The sequence below is a fragment of the Centruroides sculpturatus genome, unplaced genomic scaffold (assembly GCF_000671375.1).
Source record: "Centruroides sculpturatus isolate CEXI.00-Female unplaced genomic scaffold, Cexi_2.0 scaffold210, whole genome shotgun sequence".
NCBI lineage: Eukaryota > Metazoa > Arthropoda > Arachnida > Scorpiones > Buthidae > Centruroides > Centruroides sculpturatus.
In genome coordinates this window covers 794,534-810,425 of record NW_019384341.1, presented here as the reverse complement: position 1 = coordinate 810,425, position 15,892 = coordinate 794,534, and the positions used below count along the sequence as shown (strand labels likewise).

Below are 15,892 nucleotides of genomic sequence, written 5' to 3'. Positions count from 1 at the left end.
CAGATATCTAGAGAAAATAGAAACATAAACATATCCAAAACATCGCAAATACTATTCAAATAACAGCAGTCGCGCGGCGAATAACCGATGCTAACATTCTCGGAAAGCATTGAATCAGTAACAATAGTGATAAATTTGATAAAGATTCATATTCAAATAACGGCAACATGATATAAGAGTATTCTGATGAATTTGATATGCTAGTCTTATATAGACTAACGAGTAAGTTATATTAAAATTTCTATTAATTCAAAGTTATACATTAAAGTTGTATTGTTATGATATGTATATTTTAGTATATTTTATGTAAATTGTTTATAGAGTTTTATATTTACATGGAGCATGGTATGCTTTCTATGAATTATGAGTCATATACAAACTTAATTATCAGTCAAATTTTAATGCAGTTTAATTTGTCTCATGAAATTTATTTATATGAATTTACTATAAGAAGAATTGTTTTAAATCAAAAACAAGAAATCAGCGAGGATTTATTCTGATTTTAATATTTGAAATAGATAAGTGAAAATAAAGTGACCTCTGGCGGAAAATAATGAAACTACGTACATGGACTGTCATGATTGGATGGTTTTTCTCAGTAAGGCTTCAGCTACGATTGGAAGTTCGTGAAACAATACAACTATTGGTTAAATTTGATTTTCAATTGTTAAATAGTTTCTATTGCATATTTTAAAGAAAACTTTTAAAATTTAAAAATACGAAAATTAACTAAAGGCATCAAATGAATAAAAATACACAAATTTTCTCTAGAAAATTATTATTCGTTACTGAAATCAAAAAACTATATATGCCTCAATACAGAATTTCAATCTATGATAATGAACTGTAACATTAAGAAGTAAAGAGAACGAACAATTAAAAATGAGAAAATATTTTATCAAAATTTCATTATTGTAGCATTACTACATTTATTTCACGAATTATACATTGTAATGATTGAAAATAAAAAGCTTAGTTGTAATATTTTGACCTAATTAATCAAATAAACCCTTCTACTTCTACAAAATTGGCTCGGATCAAAATAAAATTTATATTACAACAGATTCGTATAGAAAAAAATTATTTATTTAGCATTGTTGTGAATAGTTAATTCGTTACGAAATTTATTGGTTTATATTTTATGAATTATTTTACATTGTGTTTTTTTTTTTTACATAACATACGCTATATACGATATATATTCCATGTTTTTACTATCACAGAAGCATTCATTTTCACCATGTTTATAAAGTTACACGCATAAGTAATTTTATATAAAATGTAATATAATGTCATAAATGGAAGCGTGACAACATATTAAATGTAGCTTGTGAATTTAACATATTTTGAAAAATAAAATAGGATAACCATTGTGGCCACCAAATTTGGACTATTTCCAAGAAATCATTTCTTAGGGAGGAAAAAGCTTAAAATCGGTCAAAATAATTGTCCGAATTTGGGCCGTAATGGTCTCTCCTACCTTATCTAAACAATTTATACAGTGTTGATTTAAAAATAACTTATTATATAATAATACATAGAAGTCATTTTCACATTTGCTAAATATCTTAAATATAATAGTTTTCTTGCATTACGCAAAATGGGACAAATACAACTGTAATTCTTAGTAAATAAATAAATAAGCCTCAATTTATTATTTCTTTAAAACATTTCTCAATAACCCAAGATCATTGAACGTTTCTGACATTGTCTTTTTAAAAATTAAATCCAAACATCGTATTAACTAATAATAATAGGCTAATTATAATAGTTCATCAAATCGTTATCTTCCAAAATGTTAAATTTCGATACTGTTAGCCGAAGTTCAATATTATGAAGAATAATTTCTACAATAATAAATCATTTATCATATCTTATTTTGGCAGAATAAGTTATGCAATAGCTGAAGTAATTGTAAGTTTATATTATAATTATTTTCATTTAAATTTTAATAAAGAAATAAATTTATGGAGTCAGTTTTCTATAATTTTTAAAATATAAATTAATTGAGAAATACAGTAAGATCTTTTGTGTTACTTTCTTTTATTTTAAACTTTTTTTTACAAATTTAAAATATTATATTAAAAATATGCTCTAGTCAACCTTCAGCTTAAGCATTGATTTTATATTTAATCTATTTAACGATTCAGTGACCTTTCCGTGATCCATTCATTATAAACAAACCAAAGCCTATACTTTGTCATGTAGTCATGTGTAGTTACTTGTTATATTAGATAAAAAAGATAACAAAGTATCAAAATATGTTGTTAAACGTAATTTAAAACTATAGCTTATTTGACATAATTTAATATCAACATTCATTAAGCTGTATTAGAATACGTTTTATTACTTACATTTCGTAAATTGTTTTATTATAAATCCAAATTTTTTTAAAATTATCTTTTAAATTAATTTAACTAGAATTAATTTAGTGAGTTTATTAAATATTTAACTATTTATTTCTTCATGAATAAGCCCATTTATTTATTTCTTGAAACTGTTATATAACAGATTTAAATCGAGTTTTATCTTGTACAGGTATCAATTAATTAGATAAAGTCACATTTTGAAAATTGATGCTTCCATCAGATCGTTTGATTGAAGTGCTATGCTCAACCAAGTACAATGAAAGTAGTTAAGATATCCATCAGCTCATCGTTATTTCAGTCGTTTAAAAATTTCCAATAGACTGTAATGAGTTATATAAACGCGAAAATAGCTATATTTATCACAAGCTAATCGTCCTTTGTAGTATAAAGTTATCAGTATACTCGTTTATAACATCACCAATTGCATAATAAACATAACGTTTAACTACAAAGTGCAGAGAATGTGAGGAAATGGCAATAAACAGCTGCCACGAAACTCGGACACACCTCCACTCGAGTTCGGATATTCTGCAGTTCTTCACAGTCGGTGTCCTTCTTGTCAAAATTCCTGTTTACTTCCAGGCCAGACTTCAATCGCTATGATAATGAACCAATTCTTTCAGTTCTAAGAACAATTTCCAATTGCACTATAAATTTTAGTATCGGGATTGTAAAAACATTCTTTCCCGTTTAACTAAGAAAAAGCTATAAACTAGAGATCTAAGAAGAAATTTTTAGATTTACTGAAAGACATTTTTGTAAGCAGTTTTTACATTTTAGAAACAAACCTGTTAGTTTTTATATACAAATATACTTTTACGTTGTTATCTTTCCTACAAAACTTGATATTTTTTGCTTCAATTTAATATTTAAATGGATTTACCTTAAATTATTTTAGAATTAATTTTTTTATCTTTTTTTATGTTATATATCTTATTATTATTTGCGATTTCATGAGTAGCTTTTCATTCTTAAAAAAAAAAATTATATCAAAAGTATTCTTTTTCCAAGGTACAGTACTGTACAGTACTCAATTTATAAAAGTTATTCTTAAGTTTATAATTCGTGCGTACTTTGTTGCAAAATAATACAAAAGAGCTTACATCTAAATATTTCTTTGATTATTATTATTTTAATGCTCATATTTTAATTTTCATTCACGCATTTTGGAATTAAAGTCAATGTTTAAAAATTTATGATAAAGCTATATAAGTAGACTAATTTATACGATATTATAAAGAATTAAATTTTTATTGAGTTGTAATNACTATAAGAACCAGTTGAAAACTTTTTATCGTAAATTACAAAATGCAATAAAAGTGATTATGTAATTTCATTTAATTTTATCGTTGCATTTTTGAATACACTATAAGATATACAGTTAATAGAGAATGATTCGAATTAATCAACTTATTTAATATTTATTAAATATTAAATTACTTTGGTGTAGTTTGCCATATCATTTTCGAATGAAAGACATCTTTATGAATTCTTGTGTAAGATTCGATAATTTAGTCGCAAGAAATCCACAGAATACGAAAATAGATAGATTTAGAATTTAAATGCACTAATAATGATCGAAATCTACATTTTTCTATTTCCATAATATCAGATAAACTGTCCATGAACTAAATTGATTACTTTTGAATTACATCATTATATACCAAATATTATAAATATAAATAATTATTTAGTTTTTTAAATATTCAAAATTTCGTTTCTTAATTTTGAAAATGGGATTTAACGAATAAAGAAAATAGTAATTAGATTTTAATAAGTCAACTAAATTTACTTTTTCAGTGTGAAATGATCTTTATTTTAGTAACTTTTAATTTAATATGATTTTTCTGGTTTTTAAATAATTTTATTGACCAATTGAAGTTTTGGATTGTGGTCATGGTTGCCCAAGTTCTCTTGGCACATGCGCCTGACTATCCAATAGCAAGCAGCCATTTTGAATTTCAGCCTGTAAGCGTGCTTCTCTTCAAAACAACTCTCGAAAACATTAAAGAAGAGTAAATATGACTTTAAAATTTAAAAATTTCAGTATTTTTGAACATTTATATGTCATAACCCAACTGCTCGTGACAGTCAGATATGTTACATTTTATAATAACGCGTTTTAAATGCACTGTTTTAGTAGTTTTATTAACAGCTGCAAAAGAAACGAGTTATCTTTAGTATTCAGAAATGGTTTGAAAAATTGTTTTTAGATTTTATCGCTATTCAATCCTATATTTAAAGAGAAGATTAAATTTTACTATCTGCTGATATAAAAAAAGTGTTTTCATCAGCAATACTCCGAGATGTGTTGCTGTCATACCCGTAAAAATATTTTTAAAATATATTAGCCAGATAGCGGGATTCTATTAAAATTTTGGCACATTTATACTCTACAGTCCAAATGTTTAAAATATTGTAAAAATTATTCATTTTATTAACTTGTTTTTTACATTTCGTATAAAGGGAAAAACAACACGAAATAACTCAGAATTAAACGAATTATGTTATATTAATAGCTAAAAATCTATTATTTAATAAAATTATTCTTAAAAATATTTAAAAGTATCTTCTGATACTAGTAATTATATCCATCGTAATTCTAAAGTTAAAAAAAATTATTCTGATTAATAATTCATTTAGGCATGAAAATTTTTATATTTAGGTAAATAGTTGGTAATCAATCAAGTAATGATTACATAAATTAATCAGATTATTAAAATATGTATTAAAATTTTAATTAATTTTCGTTTTATTACTATTTAATTCAATGCTAAACATTTTTTAAAATATAAGAGTTATCGGCTTTAAATATTGAATATAATCTATGTAATAATTTTTATTTTGTAATCTAAAACTAGTTTTTTTGCAAAAATTAATATTTTAAAATCTTTTAAAGATATTTTCTTAATATATTTAATTATTAATGATAGTTACAATAAACAAATTAATGTATCTGTTACTAATTAAATTAGATAACTTTCACTAATTATTTTAAAAATGATAACATTTTGAAATTTTGTATAACTTTTTATTTATTTTTTTTTTATTCTTCATCCATTTTTCAACTGATAAACATCATTAAAATTCGTAAATTTTATCGAAAAATATTGGAAAATTAAGCAGAGACAATATTAATATAGGACTACAGTTTAATAAACTGTAAACTTTGTGAATATTAAGAATTATAGAAGGAAAGAATTAATAAAAATTGTAAATAACTGCATATGTAACTCTACTTTGATACTTAATATAGTCTATTTAATATGTATCTATGACTTGAAAAATAAGGGCCAATGTCATGAGCATTTGCGTTTTGANAAGTGGAAGTAGCTTTCAGATATTTATAACTTTCTTAAATATTATTTTAGAAACTTTATTAACATCACAATAAATATTCTGTTTATTCTTGAGATAAAGCTTTATCATTTGAATTAATTGTGTGATTTTGTGTGGTAAAGCTTGATTTCGAATTTTATGGATTAAGTAGTACAATTGCTTAAAACGGTTGGAGTCATATTTCCTCGGGTAATAAACTGTTAAATACTTGCTTAAATTGAATAATTTTTGGAGCTAAAAAACCAAAAATAGATGAAACTTTTAATTAAAAATTTATTGAAAATAGAAAAGGTAGAATCTTTTTCAACCAATAGAAGTTAATTATCTCTGGGCGTGAAATTATCTCCATGTCAGCTATCATTGTAAGATTGCCTAAAGGATCTCCTTGTTTGGTCCTCTTTGTATCAAAACCGAAAGAAATAAAAGTTGCATCTAAATTCCAATGCACGATTCGTCTTCTAATCTTGCCGATTCCTGAAAATTTTCTTCAAACACAGTGATAAGTTTGTTTTTATCAGGATTATAAATTTTTGTAGAAAATCGAAGTTTATATAGGTTTATATTTAAACTTATATAGTATACTCTCACTCTGTGTTAACTTTGTAGAATATATTATATCTGCAATTTATATTATTCTATAAGAATTCTTTGGATTTAGTTTTAATTATAGAGAATATACAGTACAAATTTCTCAATTTTAAATGTGCATATTTAATTTTATCAGAAATAAATCATTAAATCTGTAATAGTTTATATAGTATATAAACTATTTTGAATTTAGAAAATGATAAATAATAGACTATCTCGAACGAATTTCAAATGATTAAAATGCTAATATTTGAAAAATTTATAAAAATAAATCTGCTTAATTTATTTTTATGAAAATATTTCTGTAGTAAATATATTATTTCTCTTTGAAAACTTTAAATAAATTAAAACTGAGCAGGACTAAATCAAGGCTTAAAGAATTTTTTTATTAATTTTTTTTTTACATTGCTTAACTCCATTCATTAAAACATAAAAAAATTTTATTTAGGAAGCTTGCTAATTATTTATTATAAATTATATATTGAAATTATTGGCCTGAATATTTTTCAGATAAGATTATATCTCCAATAAGTCTATTATAACTAGAAAAAATTTCAATAATATTTTTACCATGAGAACTTCACTTAATCCACATACAAACATATTCTTTGTAAATTAAAAATTTATAAATTGCTTTAAACGAATTTTTTTTCCAACGAAGTAGAATATTTGAAACAAAATTTATATTTTTATATTATACATTTTATTCTCAAAATTATTTCAATTTTGATTTTTATTTTAGAAGTTTCCAATTTCAACATAATATTATTTTCATCGATAACGTGACCAATATTTTGGATTTTCTTATACTTTTTCATTTGATTTATTATTTTGATATATTACTATTAAAGAAGAAATCTTGCAAAAAATTCTTATTATGACCTTCTTATGTCTTATAAATTAAAAATATAGGTTAGAGTAAGAATGGATTGTGTAAACTTAATCGCTTTTTTTTTATAAATTGTTTCAAATTTTATCTCAATATGTAGATTAGAAAAAATACTTATAATATATGTGATATATAGAACATCTTTTTAAATATAATCTGTACAGATGCATTATTTAAAAATATGTATAAAGATAGATGTATAAAAAAAATATAATTTAACTTCTGATTTAATACTTCTAGAAACGACTCGTATTGAGGATTTTTATTTATAATTGTAGGCATCTTTTCTTTTATAAAATATTATTTTATGATACGTATGTTTCATCGAAAGATAGGCTAATATTTGCATTATAAAAGATTCTTTTAATAGGCCTTCATGTAAGGTTTCAAAATAAAAATATACACGATTTCATCTTAACAATACCTTTTAAGTTTAATGTATTAAGTATAAATACAATAAATTTTTAGATAATCTAGTTTGAATTTATAGCGATTGTGTTTTTATCGAAAAGTTTTAACTTAATATGATTATTAAAATACAGATGAGTTAAATTTATGTCAAATTTTAAATATCTTTTAAAATGTTTAAATTAAAAGTGCGAGAAAGTTTAAATAAACTAACCAAATTCAGTAAATGCAGGCCTATTTATTAACTATTTTAAATTCGTTTAAATTTTATTTTAAATGGACCTAATTTCAATATTAACTAAATTAATTAATTAAAATGAACTCGCTACTATTAATTTTAATTAAATGTTAGAAGTGTTTAAATATTTTAATATAGTATTATGTTTTAACTATGCAATTTAATAATTTAAACTTTTTAAAATATATTAATTCACGATTTCTTTTACAGATGAATTGCTTGGACTAAGATGTAAATCTTGATTAATTAACCTTCCAAATAATCATTTCAAACGCAAAAAGTAAGTTATTTTAATGACATTTATGTGTAGGTTACATTTTATCGATCGGCTTGCATTCTACTGGAAGAGTTTTTTTTCCTATGAATAATAAACTACATAAAAATTATAAGACACATTTAAACATAAAGCAAAACCTATATATCAATTAAGTTGTTTAATAAAAATCAAATTGAAAGCGACTAATCAAGCAAAATAAATTTTAATTTTATTGTTTATACGATAGAGCTTGCATTATTTCATCAATTCATTTGGAAACGTTCATCTGTATTGATCTAAATTCTTTATAAAACATTTTAAAAAACTGAGAGTTTATACGAAATCTATTTTAGTTTGTTTTGGAAGCAAGCTTATCAAATAGTGCTGTGCAGCTCCATGTGACAGTCACGCTTCGGTGCCGGCTACTCTGATATTCACGCACACTCGTACAATGAAACAAGATGACCTCTGTATAGAGAAAGCAAAGCTGTAAAGCATGGAAAAAGATGTATATTCGATTTTATTAAAGTGACCTTGCAGTAGAATGAAAAGGATGACATATACAGTCTTACTTGGCACATTTTTCGGTTAGTGAAGAAACTAGCAAACAGGCGAAGGCGGCAGAATACAGAAGACAGAAAAGAGTTCTGTAGAACAGTCTGTGATTGGTCGGTTCTACCGTCACCACGACGCACCCGTCCCGTCCTCCAAGCTCTGTCTGTCGTGGGTTGAGCGAATTTAATCCGTACAGCTGCGGGGGGGCATTTAGTTGGTGGTTGTGTAAAAAAATACAAATTCAAAATCCCATGTTCCGACCGGACGACAAGATCCCAACATTGTCAGTAGTTAAAGGCCGTCAAGTCAGTTAGATGATGACAACATACTTTGATCAAAACGGATTTTACAGCGGTCAGGGTGCTGGTGACCAGCCTTACAGGTTCCCGCAAGGTCTCTTGGTGCCACCCTACCCTCAGCCCGGTACAGCACGAGCTGCTGCGGCGGCAGCGGCTGCAGCAGCGGCGGCCGCTCAGCACGGGGACACCACGTACGTCGACAGCGCTGTCAACAACTCTGGTTCGACATCGACGGCAGCAGCTGCTGCTACCGCGTGCAAACTCTACTCGTCTGCCGTGGGCGAAGGTGGTGCTACGGCCGTGTTCAAACCCGAGTGTCTGGTGAAAGACCAAAATGGTTTCAATCAGGCCGTAAAGGAAATGACCAGCTGGCCGACAGGTTCACTGGCTGGCGTCAGGCCGACGTCCATGACCAGCGAGACGATGAGAAGTTTTACGGCCGCCGACAATCCCACATCTACAAGCAGAGTATCGGATGCTTGGACAACCTGCTGTCAGAATCCACCGGCCGTGGCCCAAGCGCCAGCCAACGCTTTCTATCCGTGGATGGCCATTGCAGGTTGGTGACAGTAATCTTCCATCTCTTCTTTTCTATGTATTTTCTCTTTTTCCCTCTTTGCAGAAGTGATTTTCTTGCCGCGAATGGTAACGAATTGCTTCTTTACAGTCAGAAAGAGAAGTAAAAACTCGACCATCATAAAACTGAGACGGTTCCTGAATTTATTTCCGTCTTTACCCCAAAAATGAGTAGAGACCATGTGCAAAATATAGCCTCTTCTGCAATACCTCCTCTCCAAACTGAACACTTTGCTGAATTAAAGCTGGGAGGGGAGTATTAACCTACCTTTGTGTGTCGCATATATGGTGATGGGTGGGAATTGGAGATTAGGGGTGGCTACTGTAACACAATGAAGTAACGGTCCTTACGATCCTATGGGAGATATGTTTCGAGAAGTAGGCGTTTAGCTTCTGCAAATTGCAGGAAGTATGATAAATAATTTTTAATGGAGTATTTGCATTCATTACAGGTTAGTTTGATACGACGTGATTATAATTACAGTATAATGTTTTTTCGTAAGAATTGTTTAAAAAATTTTTATTTCGGCTTAATTTTTGTCATTTCATATTGAACTTTTCTTTAATCAGCAACTGTCTATTTATAGAATTTATATGTAGGCCTCATGACGTGCATAATTATTTCCGGAAAAATTTCCTATTTTCTTTACAATGATTTTTCTTTTAGTTTGAAATTTTAGATATAATAACAATATAAAACCGATTATAAAAATTTTATTTTATCGTAAAAATTTAATATTTACAGTAAAGGAATTTAGAGATGCGATTTATTTTTTTATTGGCCAATATTTTAAACTAATATTAAATGTTTATATAATATATTGTGGACGGAAACTATTCAGTTTGTCGTTATAAATATCACTATGTTGTTTCTGTGAATTATAGATGAATATCAAAAAAAAGCAGGAAATTATTGGCCGTAAACGTCAGAGAATGGTGCGTACTTATTAAATCTTCCTATTGAAACATTATCTGTATGTTTAGGCATTAAAACGCTTTAAAACTCCCATAAAACGACCACAAATGGACCATCAGTAATAAACCTTAACTTTACTAGAGTCTATTAATAGTGAGTTAACATAATACGGCCATCGGACAGACATATACAACCAACTTTCCGTCGGTAGGGAAAACAGTAAGCGCGTGTTGTTAAAAGGACGTAAAAGTGTCGTTGAGGTGTTTACGACCGCTGTAAACGTCAGCTAGGCTACGAGAGTGAGATGGACCCTGTTACGGCTTCGGCTTTCTCCGCTCGCCATATTGCATTCAATGCACGCAATTTTCTTTGAGTGTTGTCTTTACATATCGGATTTCTAACGCTGTAAGACAATACGCTTTAAAACGATGGCTAAAAGAGCGCTTTTAATGCAATCGATCGCTTACGATAAGGTCGAAAGGGACGGGATTACTGACCTTAAAATCTTTAACGTTTGGCATTCGTTCCAGTTAATTTTTCGCTAAAATAAAGTTAATTATCATCATTTACCTTTAAATATTTTAAATATTAGGCCTATATACCTTTCATTTAAAACTTTTTAGATTTATTCAATATCATTAAAAAGTAACAACTGTTAAGTGGGTATAATATTTATTAATTATTTAAAGGAATGAGATTTTAATTACAATGCTTGAGTTATTCTCGTTTAACTCAAATTCTCGGGGTAATTTATTATTATTATCATAATGCATCGAATTAGTCTACTATTATAATTTTAATTTATACGATACTGTAGTTCTCGAAGCTTATAATCAGTTAAGATGGCTCTAATCTACACATCTTTCATTCTAGACGAAGTGCATATCTGAAAGCTTATTATAAATTTTCAGAAGGGAAGATAAATAGCTATTGTCATAACCGGTAGCTGGTTTAATTTTACTATTGTGATTCTAAAGGAAAACATAAATAGGTTAATTGAATACACAAAGTTTCAATAGTATTATGTAAACGTTTTTTAGAAAAATCCATGTAAATTAATCTGTGCCAACATCCTGCAGTGTTATACTGTATATCTATTCATCAAATATTGTAAATTTAAAATGAATTACTTTTAATACTGATTAGCATATTACATTATCATGAATTTTATTTTATTTTCATGATAATTTTATTGTATTGGGATTTTTACATATAAATCAAAATTAAATAAACGTAATATGATAATAATTGTTATGTAGAAGTCTTAAAATTATATAAAAAGACTTCATATTTAAAAAATTTATTTTAATATTATATAATCATGTGTTTATTTAAATTGCATGTATACATACGTTACGATTATATAAAGTAAGTCCATAATTAACCAATTTAGCATATTATTATTACACTTCTTTAATAATTGTAATTATTATTATATGTTGGTCTCGTAATTTATAATATAGAATCGATTTTCCAACAAGCTATAAATCCCTAGGAAAGTTTAAATGCTAATTTTAATATTGATCATTATTATAAGGATGATATTTTAATAATATTTTGATTAAACACGTATAAAATATTATATGTGTGTTTATTTAAGTTTTTAATTAATTTTTTTTTAAACTTGTAGATTACTTAATTTATCTCTCTATTAAAGTAACACTATCTGAGTGTTAGATGACGAGAAACATTTATTTTCAATAACGTCTTACTTGTGAATATAAGAAATTTATCACTGAAATTATAAAACTAAATAATTCAAATATATTAATTAATTGCATCGTTGTTTGTTCGAATTATTATAATTTATAAGCATTTAGATAAATTCTATATTAATATAGTAATATTATTATTTTTTAAGCATTATATCAATGGGAAATAAGCCAAAACTGTTCTGTTTTAGAAAGTTCGAACATGTTCTAAGAGTAGAAATTTGCTCTGTTTTGCGTTTAGTTGTAGCTATAAATTACTTTCTGATTATATAAAGCTTCAAGTTTACAGTAAAGATTTATAGCGTCTTATTTAGTAGGTGAAGTGCTGCCAATAATTTCATTGACAACTATTGACTATAAGAACCAGTTGAAAACTTTTTATCGTAAATTACAAAATGCAATAAAAGTGATTATGTAATTTCATTTAATTTTATCGTTGCATTTTTGAATACACTATAAGATATACAGTTAATAGAGAATGATTCGAATTAATCAACTTATTTAATATTTATTAAATATTAAATTACTTTGGTGTAGTTTGCCATATCATTTTCGAATGAAAGACATCTTTATGAATTCTTGTGTAAGATTCGATAATTTAGTCGCAAGAAATCCACAGAATACGAAAATAGATAGATTTAGAATTTAAATGCACTAATAATGATCGAAATCTACATTTTTCTATTTCCATAATATCAGATAAACTGTCCATGAACTAAATTGATTATAATTCCAAGCAAAAATGTTTGATGATGATATTCCATTAGGTTCTAATAAGAATAGAATTAATAGATTTTTATGCCGTTCGTAGCGTATCTAATAATTTGCGATAGAAACAGCAAGAAAGTAATATTAAACCATCAAGATATACGTTGGCATTCTCAGCATAATAATGAAACTTGGGAAAACACTTCTAATTACGTACTTGTCTTTTGTCTCAGTGGTCTTGTCCAGTCTGTAATAGACGCGAAGATTTATTTCTCTTTCACTGCCCTCTGCTCACCCGAAAAGATGAAAAGGAACCGCACAACAGGGACTGGACGATTTTAATTACACGAGTGTACATCGATACAAAGAGAACGAAATGATCCATTACATTATTAACTTTTTAGAATTCGCGACAGATGAAAAATTAAACTTGCTTCTCATTCGTATTTTGAATGCAAATAAACTTACATTTTGGGAAAATAATTGAATATCTAGTGCTATAAATTAACTATATTTCGCCATGTGTTAGAATATAATTATGCTTACATTTAGAATAACTCATGTAGTATAAAGTAGGCAAATTATTTTAAATATTCTATACGTTACTAAAAATATTTAATAGGATTATAATGCATATATATATATACACATTACTGAGTAGGTTTTTAATATTAAGATCAAGCTATGCTTAATATTTATTCATTTTAATTTTCTACTTGTAGAAATATATTACTTATAGGCCTAATAATTAAAACTTAGAAAAATTTTATACTTAGTTTTATTTAAAACGGAATTATTTTTACTTTAAAAAGCTAAATAGAATTAATAAAATTTATTTGTTTTTTATAACTAAGAATTTTTTATAAATTTTTATATTTTATATGAAATCTTTTTAACTATAGAAAAAATACAGTAAAGAAATTATGTATTTATTGATATTTTTAATGATTGAAACTTTGTAGTTTTGTTTTAATTTTAAAAATATCCAATTCAAAACTGAGTTTTCTTGTAGATCGTTTGGATGAGTTCGTTTTATTAGAAAAACTAAAAATATGCTAGTAGTAAAAACAATTAAAAAAAAGAAGTATCGATGCGCTTGAGTGAGAAGTTTGATCTATAATCCATGAAGTGCGTTTGACAGTAAGAGTTTTCAGTGTGGAAGAGTAATGGTCACCAATACAGGTTCGGAGTTTCCTATTGGATAAGTTTAAATGATGGATGGAAAACGGCCCCCTAATCCTATTGGTAGAAAAGTTTTGGGGAGTAGTTTTTGCTGGTTGTGGGCAAGAGCTTTCATTAAACAGTAAATGACTTCCAGTGATTTAAGAGTGGACATGCTTACTGTAATCATGGCTTTGAATAATAGAAAGACCTTCAATAATTCTTACCTGTTGTTTATGTAGTCATTACTAAAATTTATTTATTTAAAATAAAAAGCAAAGTGAAAAACCAATTAATTTTTACGACAGTTTCTAATAGGCCAATTAATTTTATTATTAAATTTAAAAACAGAATTATTATAAAAGTATTAATTAATTTCTTATAAATATCTGAAATGTGATCTATTTTCGATCATTGTTGTCAAATAAATTTTCTGCAAAGTTTAAAAAAAAAGCAATGTTATAACTATCTGTTTGTTATAAATTACTGTTTTTTTAAATAGAAACTCTAAAAATTATATTATTTTTTCAATTTAAATCATTGGGAAATTATTAAATAATCTAATTACTAAAAAAATTAAATAATTGTCTTAATAACTAGAAGAATATGCAATAGATTATTTTCAGGAAGATTGATAGCTTATTCATCGTTTAAAATTACAAAAATATTCGAAATATATAGAAATTGAATTTGTATAATTAACAATTTTCTTAAAATTGAGATGTCATTGATACTATTTAAAGTTTAATAGTCACCTGTTGAGCTCGAATTTGCTCTCGGCACCGTTTTCCCCTTGTCTCATATACTCGTAAAGGTTTTAATGCAATGTTTATAGGATGTCATAAAAATTCTCGAGATGCCTATAGTGCTTAAGAACAGATCAGGTCGTGCCGTATAGGGTGTAATAAAAATCAACCCGCCACAACCATTGTAGTTCCTCGACATCATAAACAAACAGAGGAGATAAGGTATGATTGACTAACCTGTAAGACACGATATGGTTCGTACCGAGATGATCATACACCATTGTTTCTGTCAAAAACATAATATAAAGTCTACTGGTTCAAATACAGCTATGAATATTACATCCTATTGGTTTCTGTTTAAACATAATGATTATTTTAAATTTATTTTTAGCTTAAATTTAAAAAATATTTATTGATATATGCAAATTTAGAAGTTTTATTAATAAAACAATTGGTTAAAATATGATTCAATATGAAATACATTTGTATAGAATAAAATACATTTTATCATAAACTTGAGAATATAAAGTATAAACTTAAAATTTAATTTTATTATAAGTAGATTTGTGCTCCAAAAAATTCAGAAAAGCTAAAATAAAATTGAATTTTTTAATTTATTCTACACAAATAGAACTTTTCAATAATTTATTGACTATAAGTTAACGAATATATAGACTATATATGTATATGTATGAAAAGCATTGTCTAGTCATAGAGTGCATTTAGACCTACTTCTAGAGACAATACGTAGGCCTATGCATATAGCACTTTAATTATTTCTAAAATTTCTTATCATAGAAAGATAGAATGTTAATCATTTTCCGAAAATTACATATTTATATCTTATATTTAAAGAATTATTAAGTATACTAAATTATTTTCCTACAAGTTATCGTCGAAAGTTATTTCCAATTTCAAATTGATTCTGTAGGTAACATATATTCATTCAATATTTAATCGAATAGCTATCATTGGTTACTATCTTCGACTTTTTACTTGCATCTTTTAACAAGAGAAATAAACTTTTTAATTTTAATTCTACAGAATATTAAAGTTTTAATCAAACCTTAAATTCTTTCAAATTCTTCATTGCATTAAGTTTGCTCAAATTAAATTAAGTTTTATTCAAAAT

General features: G+C 26.5%; 2 protein-coding genes across 2 annotated transcripts in view; both read left to right on the top strand.

The window, feature by feature from the left end:
- LOC111634483 (homeotic protein ultrabithorax-like) overlaps positions 1-15,892 on the top strand; it is a 46,107-nt gene that overhangs the window by 3,664 nt on the left and 26,551 nt on the right. The gene's annotated exons all lie outside the window — the stretch shown is intronic.
- Positions 8,761-9,508, top strand: LOC111634490. The gene has a single exon (XM_023379285.1). The coding sequence runs from the start codon at positions 8,957-8,959 to the stop codon at positions 9,506-9,508; it is 552 nt and encodes a 183-aa protein (XP_023235053.1). The 5' UTR covers positions 8,761-8,956.